General features: G+C 57.3%; 7 protein-coding genes and 1 non-coding gene across 8 annotated transcripts; 4 read left to right on the top strand and 4 right to left on the bottom strand.

Moving 5' to 3' along the window:
* Window positions 1-1,313: 1,313 nt before the first annotated feature.
* On the bottom strand, window positions 1,314-1,946 carry TRAVEDRAFT_134489 (uncharacterized protein; the record flags this gene model as incomplete). Its single annotated transcript, XM_008046239.1, has 3 exons — window positions 1,314-1,607; window positions 1,658-1,755; window positions 1,808-1,946. 3 exons carry the CDS (start codon window positions 1,944-1,946, stop codon window positions 1,314-1,316), a joined length of 531 nt encoding a protein of 176 aa, XP_008044430.1.
* Window positions 1,947-4,570: 2,624 nt separating this feature from the next.
* TRAVEDRAFT_155672 (carbamoyl-phosphate synth) lies at window positions 4,571-11,946 on the top strand (the record flags this gene model as incomplete). Its single annotated transcript, XM_008046238.1, has 10 exons — window positions 4,571-4,802; window positions 4,866-6,751; window positions 6,804-6,992; window positions 7,040-7,372; window positions 7,426-7,604; window positions 7,656-9,186; window positions 9,243-11,144; window positions 11,203-11,605; window positions 11,660-11,730; window positions 11,787-11,946. 10 exons carry the CDS (start codon window positions 4,571-4,573, stop codon window positions 11,820-11,822), a joined length of 6,762 nt encoding a protein of 2,253 aa, XP_008044429.1. The 3' UTR covers window positions 11,823-11,946.
* Window positions 11,947-13,523: 1,577 nt separating this feature from the next.
* On the bottom strand, window positions 13,524-14,276 carry TRAVEDRAFT_134409 (HET-domain-containing protein; the record flags this gene model as incomplete). The annotated part of the gene is made up of 1 exon (XM_008046237.1): window positions 13,524-14,276. A coding segment is annotated over one exon (753 nt), but the record flags the coding sequence as incomplete, so codon positions are not given.
* A 768-nt stretch (window positions 14,277-15,044) lies between these two features.
* Window positions 15,045-15,875, bottom strand: TRAVEDRAFT_53328 (uncharacterized protein; the record flags this gene model as incomplete). Its single annotated transcript, XM_008046236.1, has 4 exons — window positions 15,045-15,269; window positions 15,331-15,355; window positions 15,410-15,720; window positions 15,789-15,875. The coding sequence occupies 4 exons, from the start codon at window positions 15,873-15,875 to the stop codon at window positions 15,045-15,047; spliced, it is 648 nt and encodes a 215-aa protein (XP_008044427.1).
* An 871-nt stretch (window positions 15,876-16,746) lies between these two features.
* TRAVEDRAFT_174980 (DnaJ-domain-containing protein) lies at window positions 16,747-18,554 on the top strand (the record flags this gene model as incomplete). Its single annotated transcript, XM_008046235.1, has 6 exons — window positions 16,747-17,119; window positions 17,173-17,549; window positions 17,600-17,742; window positions 17,792-17,950; window positions 17,997-18,141; window positions 18,196-18,554. 6 exons carry the CDS (start codon window positions 16,747-16,749, stop codon window positions 18,424-18,426), a joined length of 1,428 nt encoding a protein of 475 aa, XP_008044426.1. The 3' UTR covers window positions 18,427-18,554.
* A 282-nt stretch (window positions 18,555-18,836) lies between these two features.
* TRAVEDRAFT_61159 (tyrosine tRNA ligase) lies at window positions 18,837-20,565 on the top strand. The gene is made up of 6 exons (XM_008046234.1): window positions 18,837-18,984; window positions 19,043-19,063; window positions 19,122-19,202; window positions 19,251-19,591; window positions 19,646-20,248; window positions 20,304-20,565. The coding sequence occupies exons 1-6, from the start codon at window positions 18,876-18,878 to the stop codon at window positions 20,454-20,456; spliced, it is 1,308 nt and encodes a 435-aa protein (XP_008044425.1). The 5' UTR covers window positions 18,837-18,875; the 3' UTR covers window positions 20,457-20,565.
* Window positions 20,566-21,068: 503 nt separating this feature from the next.
* Window positions 21,069-22,124, top strand: TRAVEDRAFT_53325 (NAD-P-binding protein; the record flags this gene model as incomplete). The annotated part of the gene is made up of 4 exons (XM_008046233.1): window positions 21,069-21,093; window positions 21,145-21,597; window positions 21,657-21,715; window positions 21,777-22,124. The coding sequence occupies 4 exons, from the start codon at window positions 21,069-21,071 to the stop codon at window positions 22,122-22,124; spliced, it is 885 nt and encodes a 294-aa protein (XP_008044424.1).
* Window positions 22,125-22,543: 419 nt separating this feature from the next.
* On the bottom strand, window positions 22,544-22,615 carry TRAVEDRAFT_t219. Its single transcript has one exon. It is a non-coding gene; the product is annotated as a tRNA-Met (tRNA).
* Window positions 22,616-23,572: the final 957 nt, after the last annotated feature.

The following is a 23,572-nucleotide window of genomic DNA, read 5'->3' as shown; positions in this document are numbered from 1 at the left end:
GCGGTAGGGGCTTTCTTGGGAGAGTCATTGAACTCTGGAACGACCCGGCAAGATGAGTAATGGTCCCGATAGCGCTTGTCTGACACACGTAACTGAACACGCTACAAGTCGCGTTTTTAGCATCTTTCTGCATGCGAAAGACCCGACTGGAGACTTCGGAAGACTCACAGCGCGTTTCGATAACCTTTCGGTAGCCCCGGGATGCTTGCTCAAGGTCGTTGTCCATTCCACGGGGGATAGTTCGTTGCCTCAGGCGACGTTTGACGGTATCCAGCATGTAACGGAATATGATACGCACGCGATGCACGTCTCAAACCACTTTGTGGAGTTTCGCAAGTTATGATGTTGGATTCAGAATTTCAGAGCTCTGAGGTGTGCCTAACGTTGCATGAGGCCTAGGGTAGCCAGTAGAAATCCAGCGACTACTACGACGATGCATAAGTTGGACGAATTGAAAGTCCGACGTTCCCACGGGGGCCCTCCGCCTTCCACTCACGCTGTGGCACGCATATACTCATCCACCCTCTCATCTTCGACCTCAGTAAGCTCAAATAATTGGTAGCCCGTAGTCTGTCATGGCGATCCATGAGATGCTGGCTTACTGACCGACATGAACGCCATGTCCTGTCATGAGGTAAGTGTACTTGCTTCAATGCAGCTTCATATCGTGCCAAAGAGCCCTTGAGTTCATGTCGCGCGACTCTGACAGTACCGATGCAGTTGTGCAGGACTCCTATACAACTCGAGGTGTGGCAATCTTTTCTTTTGACAAGACTCTCCAAGCACACTTACTAATGGTTTGCTCAGCAGGAGCTTATCACTCATTCGCAAGGATCGCGTTTAGTCGTGAGTTCGTGCCCCAACACGAAGACTCCTGCTGCTGCTGCTGCCTCATTCAAGTGTTCATCATTAAACCTAAAAATCAGTCGAATCAGCATCCGGAGCTCGACGGGTGCGCTTCTTAGTCCGATTCGCGCAAATTGTGGCGGACGAGCGGTTTCGGCGTGTCCGCGGCCGTGTGCGGTCCGTCCACACTCTCCGCGCTGGTCGTGTCTACCGCCTGATCCACTTGTCCTTCACGTCTGCGCCGTACGGGCTCTTGGCATATAGCTTACGCCAACGCAGCGGGTTTATCGGCGACCATGCAGCATATCAAAACCCACGCCAAAGACCGGTGACCATAGCGTAACGCAGGCAGCGTGCAAGACATAATTAGACGTAAATATGATACAAGTCGTAGCGCGGGACGCAGACGGTCCGACCAAATCCTCAGCCTCATGACTTCCTGCAAGACGGTGCGCACTCCCCACCTGCTACACCGGCGACTTCCCTTTCTCCCGTTGCGCCTGCACCTGGTCGCCCACCCCGCCCGAACCGTTCCCCATGATCTCCTCGAACCGTCTGCGATACCGCTCGATCCGCGCGTCGTACTCCGGGCCGACCACGAACCCATTGTCAAGCATGAACGCTCTGCAGTCGCGGATAAAGCCGTCGAGGTCGCGAGCCCGGATCGCCGAGACCTCGGGCTCGCCAGACCCCCGCGCCTTTGCAAGATAGGAGGCCGCTAGCGTCGACATTCCACCCAATACAGACGTCGCGATGGATGTCTACGGTGCAAGTGAGTTCTCCGCATGTATGCGTTGGTGTTCGGATATACCTGACGTCCGGTAGTTGCCGCGGCGACACCGGTAGTCAATGCGCCCAACACGACTTGTGCACCGATGGCGCAGTTGAGCGCCCACGCATGTGCCTTGGCTGACAACGTTGGTGAGTGAACAATACCGGTGTGGCTATATGCTATGCTCACCTTTCAGCGCAGCTTTGTCCCGCTCTTCGATTGCTGCATCTAGCGTGGGCTGCATTCGCTCCTCCACGGTCCTTTCGCCGCTGATGGTGGCCGTTCCCGCAGACATGGCCATACTTTGTCGTCGTCGGTGTCCATTCATGCCGGCCGCTGTGGCAGGCATGGTTGGCACGACGTGGTCAATGACCGACGGGCGCGACGTGAGGCCGGCGGGGTTCAGCTCCTGCGCGAGCCCGTTCCCGCCAGGATATACCACGGGTTCCGTCAACACGATCGACCGCGAGTTCCTGTCGAAGGCGCGCCCGGTGCTCGCAGTGCGAGTAGGGTATCGGGTGCTAGCTCTTGGGGTAGGCATGTCGTAGTCCCTGGTGCTGCTGGCGCCATTATCCCCGCCATCGCCTTGAGTGTTCATAGTCGATTGACGCGTTGGCGGGTTATAAGTGCCCGACGTTGCGGCGTTGTCCTCATCCGAAGAGCCATGTGGTGTTGACCTCTGCTTCTGTTTCCCAGCGTTCGACGGGCCTGCGACCGCATTGTTGTCCTGTGGAGGCGAGTAAAGAGCCGGCGAAGACATCCTCAATATAGACGGTGTCTGCGGAGCTGATGCAGGGGACTGATGGACGACGCCGCCGATATGCGCGGGAGCAGGCATGGCGATAGGCATAGGAAGTGGCACAGGCTTCGTAAATGCTGTAGGTTGAGCCGCAGGTGGCATGGGTACAGGCGCAGGCGGGGGTGGTGCAGGTGCGTGTCCCTCGTGGCTCGGGTGTGGCCCACTCGCGGACCCGGCAGGCGAGGGCGGTAACGGGGGCAGCGGGGGCGTGTTGTGGCCTTGCTGATTGCTCTGAGGATCCATAGAGGGAGGGTGAAGACAACGCGATGGAAGAGCCGATTGTCATGAGCATCTTATACAGCACTCGACGCGGTCCTAGCGAGCGCTCGCTTCGCGGACGCGGGTACAAAGGGAATCATTCCTTTTCTAGCCGGCTTCCCCGCAACCCGTCTCATCTCAGATACCGATCCGCAACCCCTGGGAAAGGCAATCTCGTCTACGAAAGCGCTGCAGACGTCGCGCTTTGAAGCCCGCGCGCATGTCTTTGTTCGGCTCCCATGTGGCTACGAAACTACGCGTCGTGGGCTGGACCTACAAAGTTGCGACCACAGCGCAGCAAGTTCGAATGGGCGTCGGGTACGTTGCTTCGCATCTTCCTGGGCCCAACTGCCCGCCATGTGATCTATCTCACTAAGGCCGGCGCAGCTCACAGTGAAGATGCGACGACCTAGCCGAACTTAATCTCAGGCAGCAATTCATCGAGGCCCCTCGCACGCCGGGCCTCCGATCGCGCTTCCGCAATGGCCGTCCCGAGCAATCGGGCTGGGACGTGAAAGCATGCAAGACGACAAACGTCGATGCTTCCCAGCCTCTAGCGCAGCATGGGACGCCAACAGTCCGCGGGCGCGCCGCATCAGCCCCGCTTCCGAACTTCTTCTGGACGCGATTGTCCACTCATCGCCGTCCGTTGGCATTGTATGTCTGTCATTTGTCACTCCACGCGCCGCAGTGATTGGGGCCTTCTGTGACTAACACCTTTTAGGAAACCGGGAGATTGTCCACGGCGGTGTTCGACACAAGTCCCTCGATATACGTCCACGTCTGGGCGTGACGGAACCTTACGCTGTGGAAACTACTGACACCTGCACACAGTCATCACGCGATATTAAAATCTCCGTGGCATTGCAAAGGTCGCCATCTGGACAATAATAGCCAGACTCGGCGATGGTCTGGACCGGATCTTCTGCCAGGGCGACAGTTTTCAGAGATAGAGGACTAGGCTCAGTCTGAGGTACGTTGTCGCCCAAGTTGTCCGGAGCTTTCGGGCTCCACAGTGTTAGAATATCTTGATACTGCATGCGATCGTGTGCCTTCGTGCGAAGCCACCACCAAACTCAAAGGTTACTGGACGTACGGCTACGCGTTCCTGACCCGGCACCTTTTCACTATGAACTACCGGGCAACGAACGGCCTATCGATGCCCCACTCTAGAGTAGGGCTGCGCCATTCGAAGAAGGACGTTTTTCGTATTCACACCAACGGAGGGCAGGTTCGATGAATCTGTCTGAGTATGGACGCGAGACTTAAAAGCTCCCGCGAAGCGCCGGCAGTACGCTTGCATCGCAGTCCGGAAATGGGCATGCACTGACCTTTTATGGAGCGTAAGGTAGAAGCGACGTGAATGACGCCCATGACGGCTCTACTCAAGTTCACTCACTGCGTCACCGCCAAATCGACGACCACCTCCACTGGCAGACATATAAAAGGGGAGTATATTGGAACGACAGAATCGCTACTTCCTTTCCCTCTTTTCCCTCTCGCGTCCATCTCCATCTTCAGCCCTTTCTCCTCCCTTCCTCACTACTCGTCCTGATCCTCATCTTCGTCTTTGTACCTCCCTATCATCATCTTACCTCCGCATGTTTTACTGCCTTTCCATCCTCTGCTGCATTTCTACCGTACGAGCTGCGCAATGCTCGCGGAGCGCCAAGTCCGAGATTAATTGGGGATAGCGCGGCGATCTCCGAGATCTGGCAAGCAATCGACATCGCACGTGATCTCCGTCCTGGTTTTCTGGAGCGGGCGAGCGAGCGCGTTTCTTTTTCTCTTCCTCTTCACTCGAACTCGATTCACTCGTGAAGCGAGCGAGCGAAGAGGAAGAGACAACATCCACGACCCACGACCACGCCAGCAATCCATTCCTTTTCTCCGACATGCCTCTGTCGAACCCCCCACAGACCGCAGACGTCATCCGCCCAGTGCTCGCCCGCTCCGCAAGCAACTACCCCAACGATTTTCCCTCGTCCCCCCTCGCTGCGACGTCGGTCCAAAATGACAGCAAGCTCGTAGATGCTGTTCTCGAGCTCGCGGATGGCACCACCGTCCGCGGCATCAGCTTCGGCGCTGAGGCGAAGAGCGTCTCCGGAGAGTGCGTCTTCCAGACCGGTGTGTACTTTCTCTCTTGCCCTATGAGTTGTGAGTGCGCGTTCTAAGTAACGGGACCTTCAGGTATGGTCGGCTATACGGAGTCTCTCACCGACCCGTCTTACGAGGGTCAGATTCTAATCCTCACATACCCTCTCATCGGAAACTACGGTGTCCCTCCCCGCCCGAAAGAGGTATCCCTCGATGACATTCCCCACGAGTTCGAGTCATCGCGCATTCACATAGCTGGACTCGTCGTGGGCTCGTACTCGGAGGACTACAGCCACTTCCTCGCTGGTTCCTCGCTGGGCCAATGGCTGAAGGAGAGCGGGGTGCCAGCCATCTTTGGCGTCGACACTCGCGCGCTCACCAAAAAGATCCGGGAGAAGGGGTCAATGCTGGGAAAGATCCTGGCCCGCGCGAGCGATGCGCCCATTGGGCGGCGCGCATCACTGCTGCCGGCCTCTACCCCTGCTTCCAGGGCACCTTCTCCGCCGGGCGCCCTGAAGAACGCCTCCTGGCGCGAGGACTACATGGATCTTCCGTTCCGGGATCCGAATCAGGACAACCTGGTCGCGGTTGTTTCGACCAAGGTCCCGCGCGTCTACAAGCCTGTAGTCGCGCCGAAAATGCATCCCTCGGGGGCGCGCCCTCTGCGCGTGATAGCCGTGGACGTCGGCATGAAGTACAACCAGATACGCTGCTTCACGCATCGCGGCGTCGAGCTGAAGGTCGTACCATGGGACTACGACTACCTTGCCAGCACCGAGGAGCCGTTTGACGGCCTCTTCGTCTCCAACGGTCCCGGTGACCCTACTATGGTCAAGCCGACCATCGAACGCCTGGCGCGCGCTATGAAGAAGACAGACCGTCCCATCTTCGGTATCTGTCTAGGACACCAGCTGCTCGCGCTAGCGGCAGGCGCCAAAACTTCGAAGATGAAGTACGGTAACCGCGGACACAACATTCCTTGCACGGACGCGCTCAGTGGCCGATGCTACATCACCAGTCAGAACCACGGTTACCAGGTAGAAGAGGCTTCGCTGCCAGAGGGCTGGAAGGAGCTCTTTCAGAACGCCAACGACAGCAGCAACGAGGGCATATACAGTGTCGACAAGCCCTTCTTCTCCGTTCAGTTCCATCCAGAGTCCACGCCGGGTCCGCGCGATACCGAGTTCCTATTCGACGTGTTCATTCAGAACATCCTCGACTGCGCCAAGACCGGAACACAGGTCCCCATCTCCATGCCCGGTGGCACGAAGGAGGAGAACGAGCAGCGCGTACCTCACGCGAACGTGCAGAAGGTGCTCATCCTCGGCTCAGGCGGTCTCTCCATCGGCCAGGCGGGCGAGTTCGACTACTCCGGCTCGCAGGCGATCAAGGCGCTCAAGGAGGAGGGTATCTATACCATCCTCGTGAACCCGAACATTGCGACGATTGCGACGTCGCGTGGACTCGCCGACAAGGTCTACTTCCTCCCCGTTACGCCCGAGTTCGTGCGCAAGATCATCAAGTACGAAAAGCCAGACGGCATCTACGTCACTTTCGGAGGGCAAACCGCGCTCAACGTCGGCATCAAGCTCAAGGACGAGTTTGAGAGCCTCGGGTGCAAGGTTCTCGGCACCCCCATCGACACGATCATTATGACGGAGGATCGCCAGATGTTCGCGACCGCGATGGAGGAGATTGGGGAGCGCTGCGCGCAGAGCAACACCGCGACGACCACTGAAGAGGCTGTCGCGGCCGCGAACGTCATTGGTTACCCCGTCATCGTTCGCGCGGCGTACGCGCTTGGTGGCCTTGGATCGGGCTTCGCGCAGAATGAGCAACAACTGCAGGCGCTGTGCACGAAGGCGTTCGCAACGAGCCCGCAGGTGCTTGTTGAGAAGAGCATGAAGGGCTGGAAGGAGATCGAGTACGAGGTCGTGCGCGATTGCCGCGACAACTGTATCACCGTCTGCAACATGGAGGTGCGTTGTTTAATCTGCTCGCAAGGCTTGATGATTGAACCTTTGTCGTTAGAATTTCGATCCGCTCGGTATCCACACCGGAGACTCGATCGTCGTCGCGCCGTCGCAGACGCTTTCGGACACAGACTACAACATGCTGCGTACTACGGCGATCAACGTTATTCGTCACCTTGGTGTCATCGGCGAGTGCAACATCCAGTATGCGCTCAACCCCACCTCGAAGGAGTACTGCATCATCGAGGTGAGTCCGTACCCACTTAGCAGAGCTCCAGTACTGACTGCGTGTAGGTCAATGCTCGTCTGTCACGTTCGTCTGCGCTCGCCTCCAAGGCGACTGGCTACCCGCTCGCATTCATCGCCGCGAAGCTCGGTCTAGGGATCCCGCTTAACGAGATCAAGAACTCGGTGACGAAGGTCACGTCGGCTTGCTTCGAGCCGAGCTTGGACTACGTCGTCGTGAAGATCCCGCGCTGGGACCTCAAGAAGTTCAGCCGTGTCAGCCGGCTCCTCAGCAGCAGCATGAAGAGTGTTGGCGAGGTCATGAGCATCGGTCGCTCATTCCAAGAGACGATCCAGAAGGCTATCCGCGCTATCGACGACCAGTTCTCCGGATTTTCCAAGGTACGATTCTCATCGGGCTTCATAAACGGAGAGCTAACGAACGGTCACTTCAGAACGACTATGTCGAGGACATCGACGAGGAGCTCATGAACCCGACCGACAAGCGCATCTTCGCAATCAACACCGCGTTCCACCGTGGGTATAGCGTCGACAAGATCTGGCAGATGACGAACATCGACAAGTGGTTCTTGACCAAGCTCGAGTCGATCTTCAAGATGGAGCAGCGTCTCTCGTACGTGTTTCTTCGCCGTTCCTTCTACATCGATATTGACAAACCCACTAGCGATATCAATATTGCCTCCATTGACACTGAGCTCCTGCGTCAGGCCAAGCAGCTCGGGTTCTCGGACCGCGAGATCGCAACATGCATGGGTTCTACCGAGCTTGCCGTTCGTCGCTTGCGCCAGGAGAGTGGCGTCGCTCCCTTCGTCAAGCAGATCGACACCGTCGCTGCCGAGTTCCCGGCGTTCACCAACTACCTCTACACGACCTACAACGCTATCGAGCACGACATCACCTTCGAAGAGCACGGTGTCATCGTCCTGGGCTCTGGCGTGTACCGCATCGGCTCCTCGGTGGAGTTCGATTGGTGCGCCGTTCGTGCTATCCGGACGCTGCGTGACCAGGGCCTCCAGACGGTCATGATCAACTACAACCCGGAGACCGTCAGCACGGACTACGACGAAGCGGACCGTCTGTACTTCGAGAACATCAGCCTTGAGACGGTGCTCGACATCTACGATGCCGAGGGCTCCCGCGGCGTCATCCTCTCCATGGGTGGACAGACGCCGAACAACATCGCGCTCCCGCTGTACCGCCAGAATGTCAAGATCTACGGGACGTCGCCGGAGATGATCGACACTGCGGAGAACAGGTTCAAGTTCTCCCGTTTGCTGGACGATATCGGTGTCGACCAGCCGCTTTGGAAGGAGCTGTCGAGCTTCGACGAGGCACACAACTTCTGCGAAAAGGTCGGCTACCCGGTGCTCGTCCGTCCGTCGTACGTGCTGTCCGGCGCGGCGATGAACGTTGTCTTCAGCGAGAACGACCTGAATAGTTATCTTTCGCAAGCCACCGCCGTCTCCCGGGAGCACCCGGTCGTCATCACGAAGTACATTGAAGGCGCGAAGGAGATCGAGATGGACGCGGTCGCGAAGGACGGCAAGATGGTCATGCACTACATCTCAGAGCACGTCGAGAACGCCGGTGTGCACTCGGGCGATGCGACGCTCATTCACCCGCCCCAGGACCTCGACCCGGAGACGGTCCGCCGGATCGAGGACGCGACCGCGAAGATCGGCAACGCGCTCAACGTGACTGGCCCGTACAACATCCAGTTCATCGCGAAGAATAACGAGATCAAGGTCATTGAGTGCAACCTGCGCGCTGCGCGCTCGTTCCCCTTCGTGTCGAAGGTCACCGGGATCGACGCCATCGAGCTGGCGACGAAGGTGATGCTCAACCTTCCGTTCGAGCCGTACCCGCACGTCCCGCTTCCTCCGGATTATGTCGGCGTCAAGGTCGCGCAGTTCAGCTTCAGCCGCCTCTCGGGCGCTGACCCCGTTCTTGGCGTCGAGATGGCGTCGACTGGTGAAGTGGCGTGCTTCGGGAAGGACAAGTACGAGGCGTACGTCAAGGCGCTCATCTCGACGGGCATCGACCTGCCGAAGAAGAACATCCTGTTCTCAATTGGTGGGTACAAGGAGAAGCTCGAGATTCTGCCTTCTGTTCAGCGGCTGCGCGCCACTGGGTACAACATCTTCGGTACCTCGGGAACGGCGGACTTCTTCACCGAGCACGGTGTACCCTGCAAAGTACGTCATAGGTCACTGTATCTTGAGGATCGTCCACCCATCATCTTGACTTGCAGTATCTGGAAATTCTTGGCGAGGGCAGCGACCAGAAGTCCGAGTACTCGTTGACTCAGCACTTGGCGAACAACCTCATCGACATGTACATCAACCTTCCGTCGAAGAACCACTACCGCCGCCCTGCCAGCTATGCCAGCAAGGGCTACCGCACTCGCCGTATGGCCGTTGACTTCGCGGTTCCACTTATCACCAACGTCAAGATCGCGAAGATCCTCTTCGAGGCGTTGATCCGCAAGTTGCCCCTTGATGTGTCCCCCGTGGATTTCAAGACGTCGCACGACACTCATACCTTCCCTGGTCTTGTCAACATCGCCACCTATGTGCCCGACCTCACCTTCGCTGGTGAGGACGTCGTGAGCGCGACGAAGGCGTCAATCAGCGGCGGTTTCGTTACTGCTCTCATCCTCCCGGTCGGTCTTCAGAGCAAGTTGACCGACAGGGCGTCCCTGGACAAGGCAGCAAGCAACATTGCCGGACGGGCGTACTGCAACTACGCCTTGAGTATCACTGCGGCCGGCTCCAACGTGAAGGCCTTCGACGAAGAGCTTGAAGCGGACGTCAAGTCCCTCTTCGTTCCGTTCCGTTATGGCGATGCGGACACTCCTATTCTTGCCGCTGCTGCGCACTTCGCGTCTTGGCCAACGGAAAAGCCCATCGTGACCGACGCCCGCGGCGCGAACCTCGCACCCATCCTGCTCCTCGCCGACCTCCATAACAGCTCTCTCCACGTCACCAACGTGCAGACGAAGGAGGATATGCTGTTCATCTCGCTCAGCAAGGCCAAGCAGCTCAAGGTCACCTGCGACGTGACCGTGTATGCCCTATTCTTCAACAAGGAGCAGTTCCCTGGCGTTACTTGCTTGCCCTCTGCGGAAGACCAGAAGTATCTGTGGGACAACCTCGACCAGGTCGACGTCTTCTCCGTAGGACGCGTTCCTTACGAGCTCGCAACTCAGCTTGGGAAGGAGGCGTCAGCTGCTTCAGGTATCGAGGAGACCCTTCCTCTGCTCCTTGGCGCCGTTGCCGCAGGACGCTTGACTTTGGAGGACATTCATCGTCGCCTCCACGACAACCCGCTGCGCATCTTCTCCCTTCCAGAACAATCGCATGCGGACGTCGAGATCGTCGTCGGCCGCAAACACCAGTTCCGGAAGCGGGAACACTCCTGGTCTCCGCTGGAGGGCACCGTCGTCAATGGCGCCGTTCATCGCGTCCAGGTGCATGAGCAAACTGCCTGCCTTGACGGCGTTCTCTCAGGCCCCCCTCTTGGCAAGGACCTTTCGAGTACCACTCTCAACCATCCGCCGGCTGAGAGGCGGGGGTCGATCTCTGGTGGTCGGCCTGAAGTTCCGGTTCCCAGTGGCAAAATCCCTGTCGACGCTCCTTCCCACGCACCCCTCCCTCCCACCACTACTGCCTCTTCGACGTCGCTCGTACCCATCCAGGGACCAGTCACCAGTACTCAAGTGTTCTCCCACCTCCTTCCTCACCCTGCCTTCAACCGCCGTCATATCCTCACGGTCAAGCAGTTGAGCCACCGCGACGTTCACGATCTCTTCACGCTCGCGCATGAAATGCAGTTGCAGGTCGAGCGTAACGGCACCCTTGACATCCTCAAGGGCAAGGTGCTTGCCACCCTCTTCTATGAGCCTTCAACCCGGACGTCTTCGTCCTTCGACACTGCGATGAAGAGGTGCGGAGGTGAGGTCGTCAACGTTCACGTCGACTCCTCTTCCGTTCAGAAAGGAGAGACATTGCCGGACACTATCCGCACGCTTGGTTGCTACGCGGATGCGATCGTCATTCGCCACCCTGAGGTTGGAAGCTCCCAACTCGCCGCCAAATTCTCGCCGGTGCCCATTTTGAACGCTGGTGATGGCATTGGAGAACATCCCTCACAGGTACGTTCAGCAACTTATCCCGTGCTTGATAACGATACTAATCAGCATGCTTTACCAGGCCCTGCTTGACGTCTACACCATACGTTCCGAGCTCGGAACGGTGAACGGGCGGACGATCACCATGCTCGGTGACCTCAAAAACGGCCGCACAGTCCACAGCCTCGTCACTCTGCTGTCTCTGTACTCTGTGCGCCTCAACTTCGTCTCGCCACCGTCGCTCGCGATGCCGGCGAGCGTCGTCTCTGCCGCTCGCAAGGCCGGCATTTCTGTCTACCAGTGCGAGTCCCTCGAGGAGGTCTTGGCAGAGACGGATGTCTTGTACGTCACCCGCATGCAGAAGGAGCGTTTCAAGGACGAATCCGAGTGGCTGGCGGTCAAGGATGCCTACCGCGTAGACCACGCGGTCCTGTCGCGTGCGAAGGAAGAGATGATCGTCATGCATCCTCTTCCTCGTGTCAACGGTACGTTGTCATGTATGCGCTAAGAATGATCTCGCTTGCTAATCTCTTGTATAGAAATCGACCCTGATGTTGACTTCGACTCGCGCCGTGCTGTCTACTTCCGGCAAATGCGCTATGGGCTCTTCGTACGTCATACTCCTGCATCGCGAGTCCACGTTTACTAACTGTTGACATCATACAGATCCGTATGGCTCTCTTGGCTAGTGTGATGGGTTGAGTTGCAGTAGAGAAAAGCAACGGATACATATCCACCTTGGACTCGTGAAGTATCTAATACGGACCTAGGAAAAGCCATAGATACATAGATGTAAGATTGAGAAAGAGAAGTCATAAATTGTATCATTGTTTTGAGTAGACCACCGCGATAGCGAGGAGTCGAAAGCGATGAGTGCATAGAAACCAGCGAAATACCCGACTAACAAAGCAAAAGATTCGACGGAAATGTACACAGTTCCAGATACTCTGGGTTCACGCACCTCAGTCCAAACCTCATGAATGGTGTTCGCTATTCCATAAAAGCGGCCGCGCAGGAGCAAAGCCGTCGTCCGAGTCGGGGACCACGAGTGAATCACGATCGTCATCCCACGGGCCGTTTGTTGTCATTGCTCGCTGACCTACGCGGTGCAACAGCGCAATGTCCACCATGCATATCTCTTGTATCCCATGATGTGCCACTCGGTCTCCTCGAGTATGGAGATCGCACAGGCGCGTGAACCGCAGGCCCAATTGCATCCCCGTCGTAAGTCCATCGAACTCCCTCCAGCCGTTGGCCCACCCGTCCACGTACAAACGACTCCACTGCTCTCGCCAAAGGTCGATGTGGCCACGACTGACGGCGAGCGCGACGGCAGGATCTGGATTGTCCGTGCCCCTTGTCAGTGAGAACCAATACAGTTTGTTGCAGGAGGAACTCACCAGACATATCAAGGCCCCCGAAGGGCGCTGGAGGAGACGCCGTAAGCTCCCTCCCTATCCATTCGTGTGCCTGTTCAACGACAGAACGGCCGCCTCTTTCTGGGCGCGGAAAGCGCACTGCGCACCACAGAGGTGTCTGCGGTCGTCCCCTTGGCGAGCCCTGGTGACCTGGTGGCTGTTCTGCACCTATGTGCACGGCGAAAGCAGACCAGTGGCCTGGAGCGATGGGTGTGGAGAATATGAGAGAGAGCATCTTCCCGGGCACGAGGTCGAGGAACGAGGAGGGAAGGGGCGTCTGCAGAGTGTAGCCCATGTCCTCGAGCGCGGTCAGCGCCCATACGGGGATGATGAGCTTACACGGGGCGACGTATGACTTCCGTGACCATGTTCTTGGCAGCTGCAATTGCGAGCGCACCATAACGTGCTGTGCCCGGTACGCCACAAAGATTGGACTCCAGATTGGAGTAGGGATGGTCTCCGTCTGGCGTAGCGGGTGCTGCATGCACCACACCAAGTCGTTCAGATCGCGGATGAGCACACAGCGCACTGGATACTCGCGAGTGTGGGTTATGACCTCTGGGGGCCCCGTTCTCGACATCGCTGGTGAAGAATATTGGTGGCGGACGTGCAGTGTCTCCGACCTGTGGGCGCGGGTGCCAACGCTCCACGGTCCGTGGGTGCCCTGGAAGCGAAGCACAAGGGCCACGAACGCGCCGCCTTCCTGGCACGGAAGAAGCGCTAGGGCACAGTGATTGGGGAACTGGATGATGGGAAACATGGTATGCGCGCCGTAGCTGGATGCCGTCAAGGGCGCGCGATGTACCGAAATGCCAAAGGTGTCGGCGAGCGACTGGATGGGAACGGACACCATCTTGCCCGCGTTCGCAAATTCGCTGGGACTTCGCGCGAGCAGGCACGACTCGCGGATGTAGCGCTCGCCCTGGGGCGTGGGGAATATGGATGAGCGGTAACCCACGACGACCTCTGCTAGCGGGTGCCGTGGCCCCCATGCAAGCAGAGTGCGGTCGGGCGTCCTCCGAATAATCTCCTCTTGAAGACGGATGAAGGCCTCCGAGCCCTCGCCGTAGATAGTGGGCAGGTTAACGCCGAAGATGCCCATGAGGCAGTATGCTTGGTCCTCGATCCGGGTCGTGACGCGTTTGGCCGCCCAGGACATGCGCTTCGCGACGTTCACCTCGTCCAGCGAACGCCTGCCACGCAGCACGGCGGCTTCGATCCCAGTGATCTCTTCCAAGAGCCGCGCGGCAGTGATTTTCGACGCCAAGGGCTGCCAGTTCCCCGAGAGAAATACCACGTCGCGCGGAGCGATGAGCTCCTGCAGAGTCCAGCCGCGGGTGAACCACTTGCTCTGCCGGAACGAGGACCCGGGGCAGGACGGGCTCTCCTGCGCGAGGGCGTCGCGGAGGTAGGCGTAGCACACCGTCGCCTGCTTGTACCACATGAACATGGAGTTGATGGCCTCGGAGAGCTCCGCGCTGCTCGACTTGTCGATGCAGCACGAGTCCATCCAGAGCAGCTTGAAGCCGTGCGCCTCCGCCCACTGGCAGCACTTCCGGATTTTGTCGTCCACGTAGTCGCGCGGGTTCTCGCCGGTGGCTTTGCATTCCTGAATGATAGCGAAGAGTTCCTGGAACGACTGCTCTTCTGCGCGCCAAACATGGGAAAGGATGGCGTACACCTCCGGGGGCTCGCGATAGAGGACTAGCTCCGCGTGATCGGTTGTTAGCAGCCACATACGTCGCTGGGTGACGAGATGCAGAGTTCAGCACCTCCTACAGGCTTCAGATTGTGGATTTTGACTAATGAAGGGTATTTTACCCCTCATGAATGTCTCGTGTGAGACAGCACGCCGTACTGTATACGTATGATGAGCGGAGGCGTTTCTGTCCAACATCTCGGGATTAACTCACGTTCAAGTCCTTGTTCAACCTTGTCTGTAGGCGCTGTGATGCGAGATGGCCAGAAGGCGGCATCTTGCCATCGACTGCCCGGAGGCGTCCGAGGTTGTTGACAATGGCGCTGAGAAAATGATCGCAGGCGGGTAGACGCTGGGTGAACTGCCAAACATCCGTGGTGGATTCGATTGACTCACTGCTCGTCTGGTTGGACGTATACTAGGATTCCTGCATAGTATGGCACACAACTTGAGCACTTGGACGCACAGGACCGTGTTACTCGTCCCGTGAGGATTGCACTTACCTCCGAGCGTCCGATGCCCAGTACCGCTTAGCAGATAAGTACGTATACCGTCAAACCTGGATACGTCAGCACTTCGGTTGTTCAAGCGTGTCTTGCGGTGCTCTGAAGTACATCGTTCTTGAAACTTACCTTGTTGCAACCAGACATTGGAATGTCGACGTCACTAGATGGTCTTTACCCGTCGACAAGAATCGGCATAGCCACACTGAACCTGCTCTGTAGTGCCAAGGTTGCCTACTACATATCCGCTTTTCCACATTCGAAACACTCTCTTCCGAACCAGAGCGGAGATCAGCAACGTCGTTCAGGGAAAGAAGTCGAAGCCCTTCCGACCACGGCTCGTCTCATCCTCACGATAGTCATCCGCGAAGGAACGCAGCCACTCCGGGTTCAACGGTTGCCCAAACGCACCGTGGCCGCTTTCCGCGTTCTCAGGGTCTGCGCGGTCGAGCAGGTAGGAGTGGAAATTGTAAACGATTTCGATAGCTTCCTTGGTAAGGAGCTTGCGGTCTTGGCGCACGACGATGCACTGTCGACATACCACGTTACATTCATACGCGCGCTGGTGGTTCCATTTGGGAGGGACTTACCGTTCCAGGGTCTGTCCTCTGCCAGCTAACGTTCGACGAAGTCAGCACGAGGACATGCCCATCGAATTGCAATACGCACTGGAAGGGGGCAAAGCCGTCATCGAGCTCGATGCGGAGATACACCGCCGGCTGGTTATTCTCCATGGCTGGTAGCCCGCCATGGATAGCCTCGCTCCAGATCAGGAGCGGGAAGCCACACTCCGCTGTGACGGGGCAGAGCTCGCCCTGCGTGAATACCGGGTGCGAAGGCTCTAGGAGGACGTGCTGGAACTGGCGCGACCATGGCTGGTAGCGGTTATCGAGGATCTTGATACCCCACACCTCGCCCGCTTCGAGGGGCTTACAGACTGGTTTGTGGATCTTCCAGTGGGCGGCCTGGCACTCCTTGGACTGTAGAAGCGTGATTAAGGCAGCAATGTGAGCGCTGTTGTATGGCTTCCAAGTAAGGTTGTACGCACACAATATGCCCCGGTAGCACCATGGCAGCGGGAGCAGTTCATCAGGCCCTCAGTTTTACCACACTTCGAGCAGTGGCCGAGAAGCATGGTGGTCAAGTGAGAGCACGTTGTTGTGTGCGAGGAAGGTTGAGAGTCGTTATAAGCTCAGAGTGAGACATCGAAGCATTTATGTACGTCTTGTGAACCTTGCCGGCGGCATATGGATCGCATCGTTTCCAGCAAGTTCTATAGGCATCAGAATTTAGAGACATGCGAGGAGAGGTGTCCTGAGTTGAATGCTGATGGAGCGTCGCACTTACGCGTGCTTCAGCAAATCTGCTATACAGGTTAGTGTATGTACTCACGACTTCCTGCTCGTTCGGGTATAGCTCACGGGGAGAATGGGAGTACTGTGAAAAATCAGCCAGCGCCGAGCCTACGTAACTAACCGACCAAGGACGGTCAGGCTGGGTTCACCGATCGCGGGCTTCTGGCTCGAAAGCTGCAGCATTGCAAGGCCCGAGCCACGCCCTACCATCTCACATTCTGCCATCGTGATTCTGGTACATTGAGCGATCCTCCGTTAGTGACAGTGTCTAAGCGTTCAACGGAAATCGCACTTACCTTACCGCTAAACTTCTACGTGCTTTACAATCCCGCGTGGTTGTGTATACGTTAGAGGATCTTAGGCTCAGTGCGCGTGAACAGAATTGTGCTAGAGACACCTTGCTTGTTGACTTCAGACTGTCGTAGAGAAAGGAGCGTTAGAACGCGGCGGACTCAGAGGAGAGAAGGAGAGGAGGAGTCGGTCTCGCGTGCGCCAAATGCGTGCCGCATTTGGCCGCCTGTGGCAGTCGAAGGCGATGTCTCGCGTCCAGGAGCTCGTTTTCTTCCTCATCGACCACCTTGTCCTGCTCCGCCTGTGCCCAACTTGCTCAATACATCCTGCATGACCACCTGAACGCATATCATTGACGACATGAGTGCAACGATCCCGTCAAGACCGCTAGTGCCCCATATACCCACCACCTGCTCACAATGTTCCGTATCTCTGGAATTCCCTGTACCAACACCCGCGCCGCGCCCGGGGACACTGCTTAGCGTCCGCTGCTTCAGCTGCGGCACTGTCATCTCGCACGCGTTCTACCCCACGCAGGTCCCGGCCCAATACACCAGCCAGTCCCGGAGCTCAATAGGCGTCAGTGGCGGCGGGAGCGGCGCGTCGTCCTCGCAGGGCGGGGCGCGCAAGGGGCGCAAGATTGGGACGCAGGAGAAGCCGCTCGAGACGGCGTACTATGAGCTGCTCGGCGTGCCGGTGGACGCGACGACGGACGATGTCAAGAAGGCGTATCGTGAGTCTTGCAGCAGCACTGTCTTACCGCGCGAGATCCTGAATGGAGGGAAGGGCGACTGGCGATCAAGCACCACCCGGACAAGAACCGCGACGACCCGCATGCGGAGGAGCGGTTCAAGGAGATCGCCATTGCGTACCAGACGCTCTCGGATCCGGATTTGCGGAAGAAGTACAACGAGTTCGGGTCGAAGGAGAGTGCGCCCGAGGGCGGGTTCGTCGACCCGGAGGAGATCTTCTCGACGATATTCGGCGGAGAGCGGTTCGTGCCCATCATCGGGCATATCAGCCTGGCGAAGGACATGAAGGCGGCGTTGCAGGAGGAAGAGGAGAGTGAGGAGAGCATACAGCGGGATGCAAAGGGGCGAGAGATCTTGTCACCAGAAGAGAAGGCTCGGAGGGACGAGAAGGCGCGAAAAGTGGCGGCAGAGGTGAGTATTTTGTATGTATGCGGTTGAACACACTGACCCAGCGTGCATAGAAAGCGGCGGTTCGGGCTGAGCGTATACAGAAACTTGTGGAGAACTTGGACCGAAAACTCTCGATATTCACGGAGTCGGCTTCTACTGTCAACGATCCTCAGGTGACCGAGAGCTTCAGGACGATCTGCAAGCTTGAGGCAGAGTATGTGCCACTTTCTCCGCTCATATCCAGCCGCTTATGTTCCTTTCAGGGAGTTGAAGAAGGAGTCCTACGGCGTGGACCTGCTACATGCAATCGGCTTTGTCTACTCTCAAAAGGCTAGACACTTTATGGCCTCCAACCAAACATTCCTGGGCATGGGCGGTTGGCTGCACAATGTGCAGGGCAAATACCACGTGTTTAGCGAAACGTACGTCCGCCCTGTCCTTCATTCCGGCTTTCCTAATGTTTTGCAGCGTTTCCACTCTGCGCGCCGCTATGGAGCTAAAGGGCGTCTTCGAGCAAATACAAGCAGCGGAGAGGGCAGGGAATCTCACCCCGGAAGAGAAGCAGAAGCTGGAGGAGCAGGCGGCGGAGAAAGGCATCCAGACTCTGTTCAAGGTATGGTGGCCTCTCAAAATTCGTCGGGACTTTGCTGACGGACGTCGACCGTAGGGTGCGAAGCTTGAAGTCGAGTCCGTCCTGCGCGAGGCGTGCGACCGCATACTCGAGGATCCGAACATCCCACGCACGAAGGCTCAACTGCGTGCTGTTGCGCTGCAGCTTCTCGGAGAGGCGTACTTGAGCGTGCGCAAGGAAGAGGACGAGCGGCGGGAGGAGAACGAGTACGTGCGGGTCGAGACGAGCAGCAGCCGCAAGCGGGAGTCGTACCGTGCTCCGCAGTAGGCGGCGGGTGCGTGACTGTTCTAAAGATCGTACTGCTAGTGCTTGATTGACTGCTCGTTATACTGTACAGTGGCATTACATACATACTTTGGTAGAAGGGATGTAGCTATATTATGATTTTTGCTCACACTCCGACGGAAGGTGTGTATCGGAGGACCGATGCAGATTCTCCAAACGGTGAACGTATGCAACAGAGCAATTACCCCGCCCAAATGAACCATTCTCCCGCATTGCATATAAACATTCTCGACAGTTCTCTCAAGTACGCAAACCTGCAAATATCAGCGAACCACTCAGATGCCCATATTGGGACAGCTGATCGTGCTCCACGTGGGCGGGATCGAGTCAAGATCTGCCCTGGAATGACTACGATCGGGAGCATATAGCATCTCATCCAGTTCCCTCCACATCTTCGACTCTGTCTAGCTGCACATTGTGCTCTGGGAAACATGGCTGAGGAAAAGTACGAGCTCATCACGCGGCGACTGCAGGAGGTGCTCGGCGGCGACCTCATCAAAGGCGTCCTTGCGGAAGGACGCACACCAAAATGCTACTGGGGTGCGTGCATCGACGTTTTCGCTTCGCGCGCAGGCACTTATGGGATTTGGTGATATAGGCACTGCACCGACCGGACGACGTGCGCGACTCTTTCTGATTTCGTAGTGGCGAGCTTGCTCAAGCAAACGCCCGTGCAGCACACATCGGGTACTTCGTACCGCTCACGAAAATCGCAGACTTCCTGCGCGCGGATGTCGAGGTCACCATCCTCCTTGCGGGTATGTAAGATATTCTCATGTGTTACAACGCGCTCATAAAGCCCCTAGATGTTCACGCGTTTCTCGACAACCTCAAGGCGCCATTGGAGCTGGTGGCCCACCGGACTCACTACTACAAGAAGATCCTCATGGCCGTCTTCACCTCGCTAGGGATTCCTACGTCTAAACTGCACTTTGTCGAAGGATCATCCTACCAGTTGACGAAGGAATACAACCTCGACAACTACAAGCTGTGCGCGATCGTAACGGAGCACGATGCGAAGAAGGCTGGAGCGGAGGTGGTGAAGCAGGTCGAGAGCCCATTGCTGAGTGGGCTACTCTACCCTGGACTGCAGGCTTTGGATGAGCAGTACCTTGGCTGCGATTTCCAGTTCGGCGGTGTCGATCAGGTTAGCATACATCAGTCTCACCACTCGCAGCCGTTTTAACACTCGTGCATACAGCGTAAAATCTTCACGTTCGCGGAGCTCTACCTCCCCCGCCTCGGCTACAAGAAGCGCGCACATCTCATGAACCCGATGGTCCCAGGCCTCGGCGGCGGCAAGATGTCCTCGTCCGACCCTGATTCGAAGATCGACTTCCTCGACGCGCCCGAGGTCGTGCGGCGCAAGATCAAGAAGGCGTTCTGCGAGGAGGGTAACGTCGACGAGAACGGCGTCCTCTCCTTCGTCGAGGCCGTGCTCATCCCGATCAGCGAGCTGCGCATCGAGCGCGCGAAGGGCCTCACTGGGGCGGAGGCGGACGAGGGCGCGGGCGCGACGGACCAGACGCCGTTCTCGGCGGAGGGCGCGCCGGAGGGCACGGTGTTCTCGATTGTGCGGAAGGAAGAGCATGGGGGGTCGCTGCACTACAGCTCGATCGACGGGCTGAAGGAGGACTTCAAGGCGAAGAAGGTGCATCCGCAGGACCTGAAGACGGCGGTGGCGAATGCGATCATCCGGCTGTTGGACCCCATACGGGCGACGTTTGAAAAGGACGAGGAGTGGCAGAAGGTCGAGAAGCTGGCTTACCCCGATCCCAACGCGAAGCCGGAGAAAAAGAAGAAGGTGGGCTTTTCACATCGATCGTGTCATGTTGCGCGAGAAGCTGAAATTACTGCAGGTCAAGGTCTACCACCCGCCGCCGCCCGGTAAGGGCAAGAATGCGAAGCCTGCCCAGGACGGGGCCGCTACGGAGACCGCGCCACCCGACGCTCCTGCTGAGGGTGCGCACTCCACGGCAGAAGCTGCCAAACAGCAAGAGCCGTCCTCATAGCGCGCGTAGAGGTAGACGGATGAAGTCAATGTTGTATGTACGTATACACAGAGTGGATGCAGCTCATTACCTTGCGTACGCGATCTAGTGTTACTGACGATAGAGAAACTGTGGCCATTTCTTGCACATGTGGCGGCGGCTTGGTTGCATTCGTCCAACACCGCTTTTCCGTCTCTGTGGAAGTCCTTATCATCTAGCTCAAGATGATGGATGACAGACGCTCTGATCAATGGAGTTCTAACGATAACACTGACTCAGCGCTTCAGAGCATCACCAAGATGATCCTTTCCCAAAGCAGGTGAGCCACCGTGCATTCCCTGAGTAAGCGATCGAAGCACTAGATGATGGATCTACTTACCATGCGCCCACAGGCGCTTGCTTGATTGAACGTCTTTGTCAGTTCGACGTCCGTCGCCGTTGAGCTCTGCAGGTTGGATCCAGAAGATGGCAAATGCAACGCCTCTGCTTAGGGAGGAGACATGGACGAGCTGCAAACGATACGAGCGATCCTGGGAAGTATAAAGGGAGCATCGACGAGGCTGGTGGAGACACCACTCAACAACCACAACACACTCCCAGTCCACTACCACTCAACTAACCATAACAACAGCAATGTCTGCATCCCGTGTTTGGCTCAGTGAGTGCATTCGACCTGATGTTGAACCAACGCTGATATATTTCTCCATAGTCACCGGCTCTTCTTCTGGCTTCGGCCGCGAGACCGTCATTCAAGCTCTCGAAAGCGGCGACAAAGTCGTCGCGACGCTCCGCAAACCCGCCGCGCTCGACGACCTCACCAAGAAGTACTCCGCGGACCGCCTCCGTGTCGTCAAGCTCGACGTGACACAGCCGGCGGATATCGACGCCGCGTTCGTGGAAGCGAAAGCGGCGTTCGGGCGTGTCGACATCGTCTTCAACAACGCCGGATATGTCGCCGTGGGCGAGAACGAGGCGTTCCCGGACGACGTCGCGCGCCCGCTGTTCGAGGTCAACTTTTGGGGCGCCGTGCACGTCTCGCAGCGCGCGGTGCGCTTCTTCCGCGAGGAGAACACGCCGCAGGGCGGGCTTCTGCTCCAGAACAGCGCCATGGTCGGCCTGGCGGGTGTTCCTGTTATCGGGTTTTATTCCGCGACGAAGCATGGTGAGCATGTGTTGTGGATGTATTGTACTTCTATGTTGCTAATCGTGCCGGTATGATAGCTTTGGAAGGGTTCAGTGAGTCGCTTGCGAAGGAGCTTGACCCGGCATGGAACATCAAGGTAAGCCCTCCTCTGGACGCCCAAATGCTTCGCGTGTGCACTTCTGACATATCTGCTGCAGGTCGCCATCATCGAGCCTGGCGCGTTCAGGACTTCTGTGTTCAATCTCGATACGAGCATGGTGCTCGTGCCCCAGCACCCCGCCTACACCAACCCCGCACTGCCCGTGTACAACTTCCGCGGCGCGTTCCTCAAGGGAGCCGGCAAGGAGGCGGACACGCCCGCAGACCTCGCGCCGGCCGACACGTCCCTCGCGGTGGCGAAGATTATCGAGTTCTCGCGGGTGGCGAGCCCGCCGCTGCACTTCCCGCTGGGGAAGGACTCGATCGGGCTGATTCGGGAGAAGATCAGGGCGCTGACGGAGGAGATCGACAAGTACGAGTCCTGGTCTGACCACTTGGGCAAGTAGAAGTATTGTGCTAGGAATTTTTGTACGTTACTGGGATGTCCAGAGACCACTATTGAACAATTCGTGTTCTAGAATTGTTACCATACGTTGCACTGGCAATGCACAGCGTGCAGAGTCAGAGAGGAATGAAGGTATACTTATGCACAAGTTTTGCACTGACTCTGCGGGTACTAGGATCGTGTCCCGACCAAACAGTGTCTGATTCTCGTCTATATTGAGACGAAGACGCTCTGCTCCAGGCGCAGTGTTTCGCATGCGATTCCCTGTAGTTTCTCTCGGTACCGTACGATCACGAGACCTATTCGGAGTGTCCGCGCTCGATAGACAATGTTAGATCTCCCAAAGCTTTCCTGATAAATACTGTACGAAGGAGGAAAACAAGTCAATGGCGCAGACAAAAACAAATTGGCAACGCAAGATAGCAACTCCTGGTTTCGATCCAGGGACTTCAGGGTTATGAGCCCTGCACGCTTCCACTGCGTCAAGTTGCTATAACTAAGCTAGCGCCCAATTCGCTGCACGTAAATATCGGCCACTATCTCCACCTCTGCCGTCATTCAGCCGATATGAATATTGATGGTGCGGACTTTCATACAAGTACGTTCCTCGTCTGTTTCAGCCGACTGTGTTTTCATACAGTGAAAGGCGCAACCCTCGCCTCGCGCGATCTTCAAGCTTAAGACTATGCGCACTCACGAGAACCCCATCCGGCGACTCCCCACCTCACTCCTCCATACCGGGAATCTTTGCGGTGATGTCAGGTCCGTCGCGGGACCAAAGATGCCGCGAGAGCGACGGACCGACGGGAACGCATCAACGGCTGGGCCTCAGTTACTCATCTTTCCCGGTGGCGGTGCGGCCAGGTGCAAGCGCCCATCGACCAGCCAGGGCGGCGCTCTCCATCTTGTCAACTTCCCACTGCACATCCCACCATCCCCGACGTGTATGAGAAGTACGCCTCACGCACTCGAATCGGCCAGACACTCGAAACTGCCGATGCTGCCGGTTCCATGGTTTTTAGCAATCGTGTCCGACGCGAGCGGTCGCCTTGCTGCCCGCACACCGTCGCAGCAACCACTGCTACATGATTGATCAGCTATTACCGATCTTGAGACGGATGCACTCCTGGAAGTGCTATCTCCCCACTCGAACACATGGCTGGCGCAGTTGCGTCAGTCTCGGCTGACAAACAGCCATGAACATTGGAGCGGCGGGTGGCGAGGGAACAACCCGATAAGGTAACCCACCGTGAAGATCCTGGACTGCTCTCGAATAATGCCGTACGGTGATCATCCCCGAGTGCGGGCTTTATCTTTATCCTCACCCGTGGGCTGACGTGCCCCGCTCCGCCGCTCCCGCCGCACCTTTCTGCATTGCTGACCACCCGACATTATCTCCGACCCCGACCTATATTATCCTCCACCGCTCCATCGGTATCGACACCCACT

Source organism: Trametes versicolor (genome assembly GCF_000271585.1).
Source record: "Trametes versicolor FP-101664 SS1 unplaced genomic scaffold TRAVEscaffold_13, whole genome shotgun sequence".
Classification (NCBI taxonomy): domain Eukaryota; kingdom Fungi; phylum Basidiomycota; class Agaricomycetes; order Polyporales; family Polyporaceae; genus Trametes; species Trametes versicolor.
This window is presented reverse-complemented; position numbering and strand designations above follow the sequence as displayed.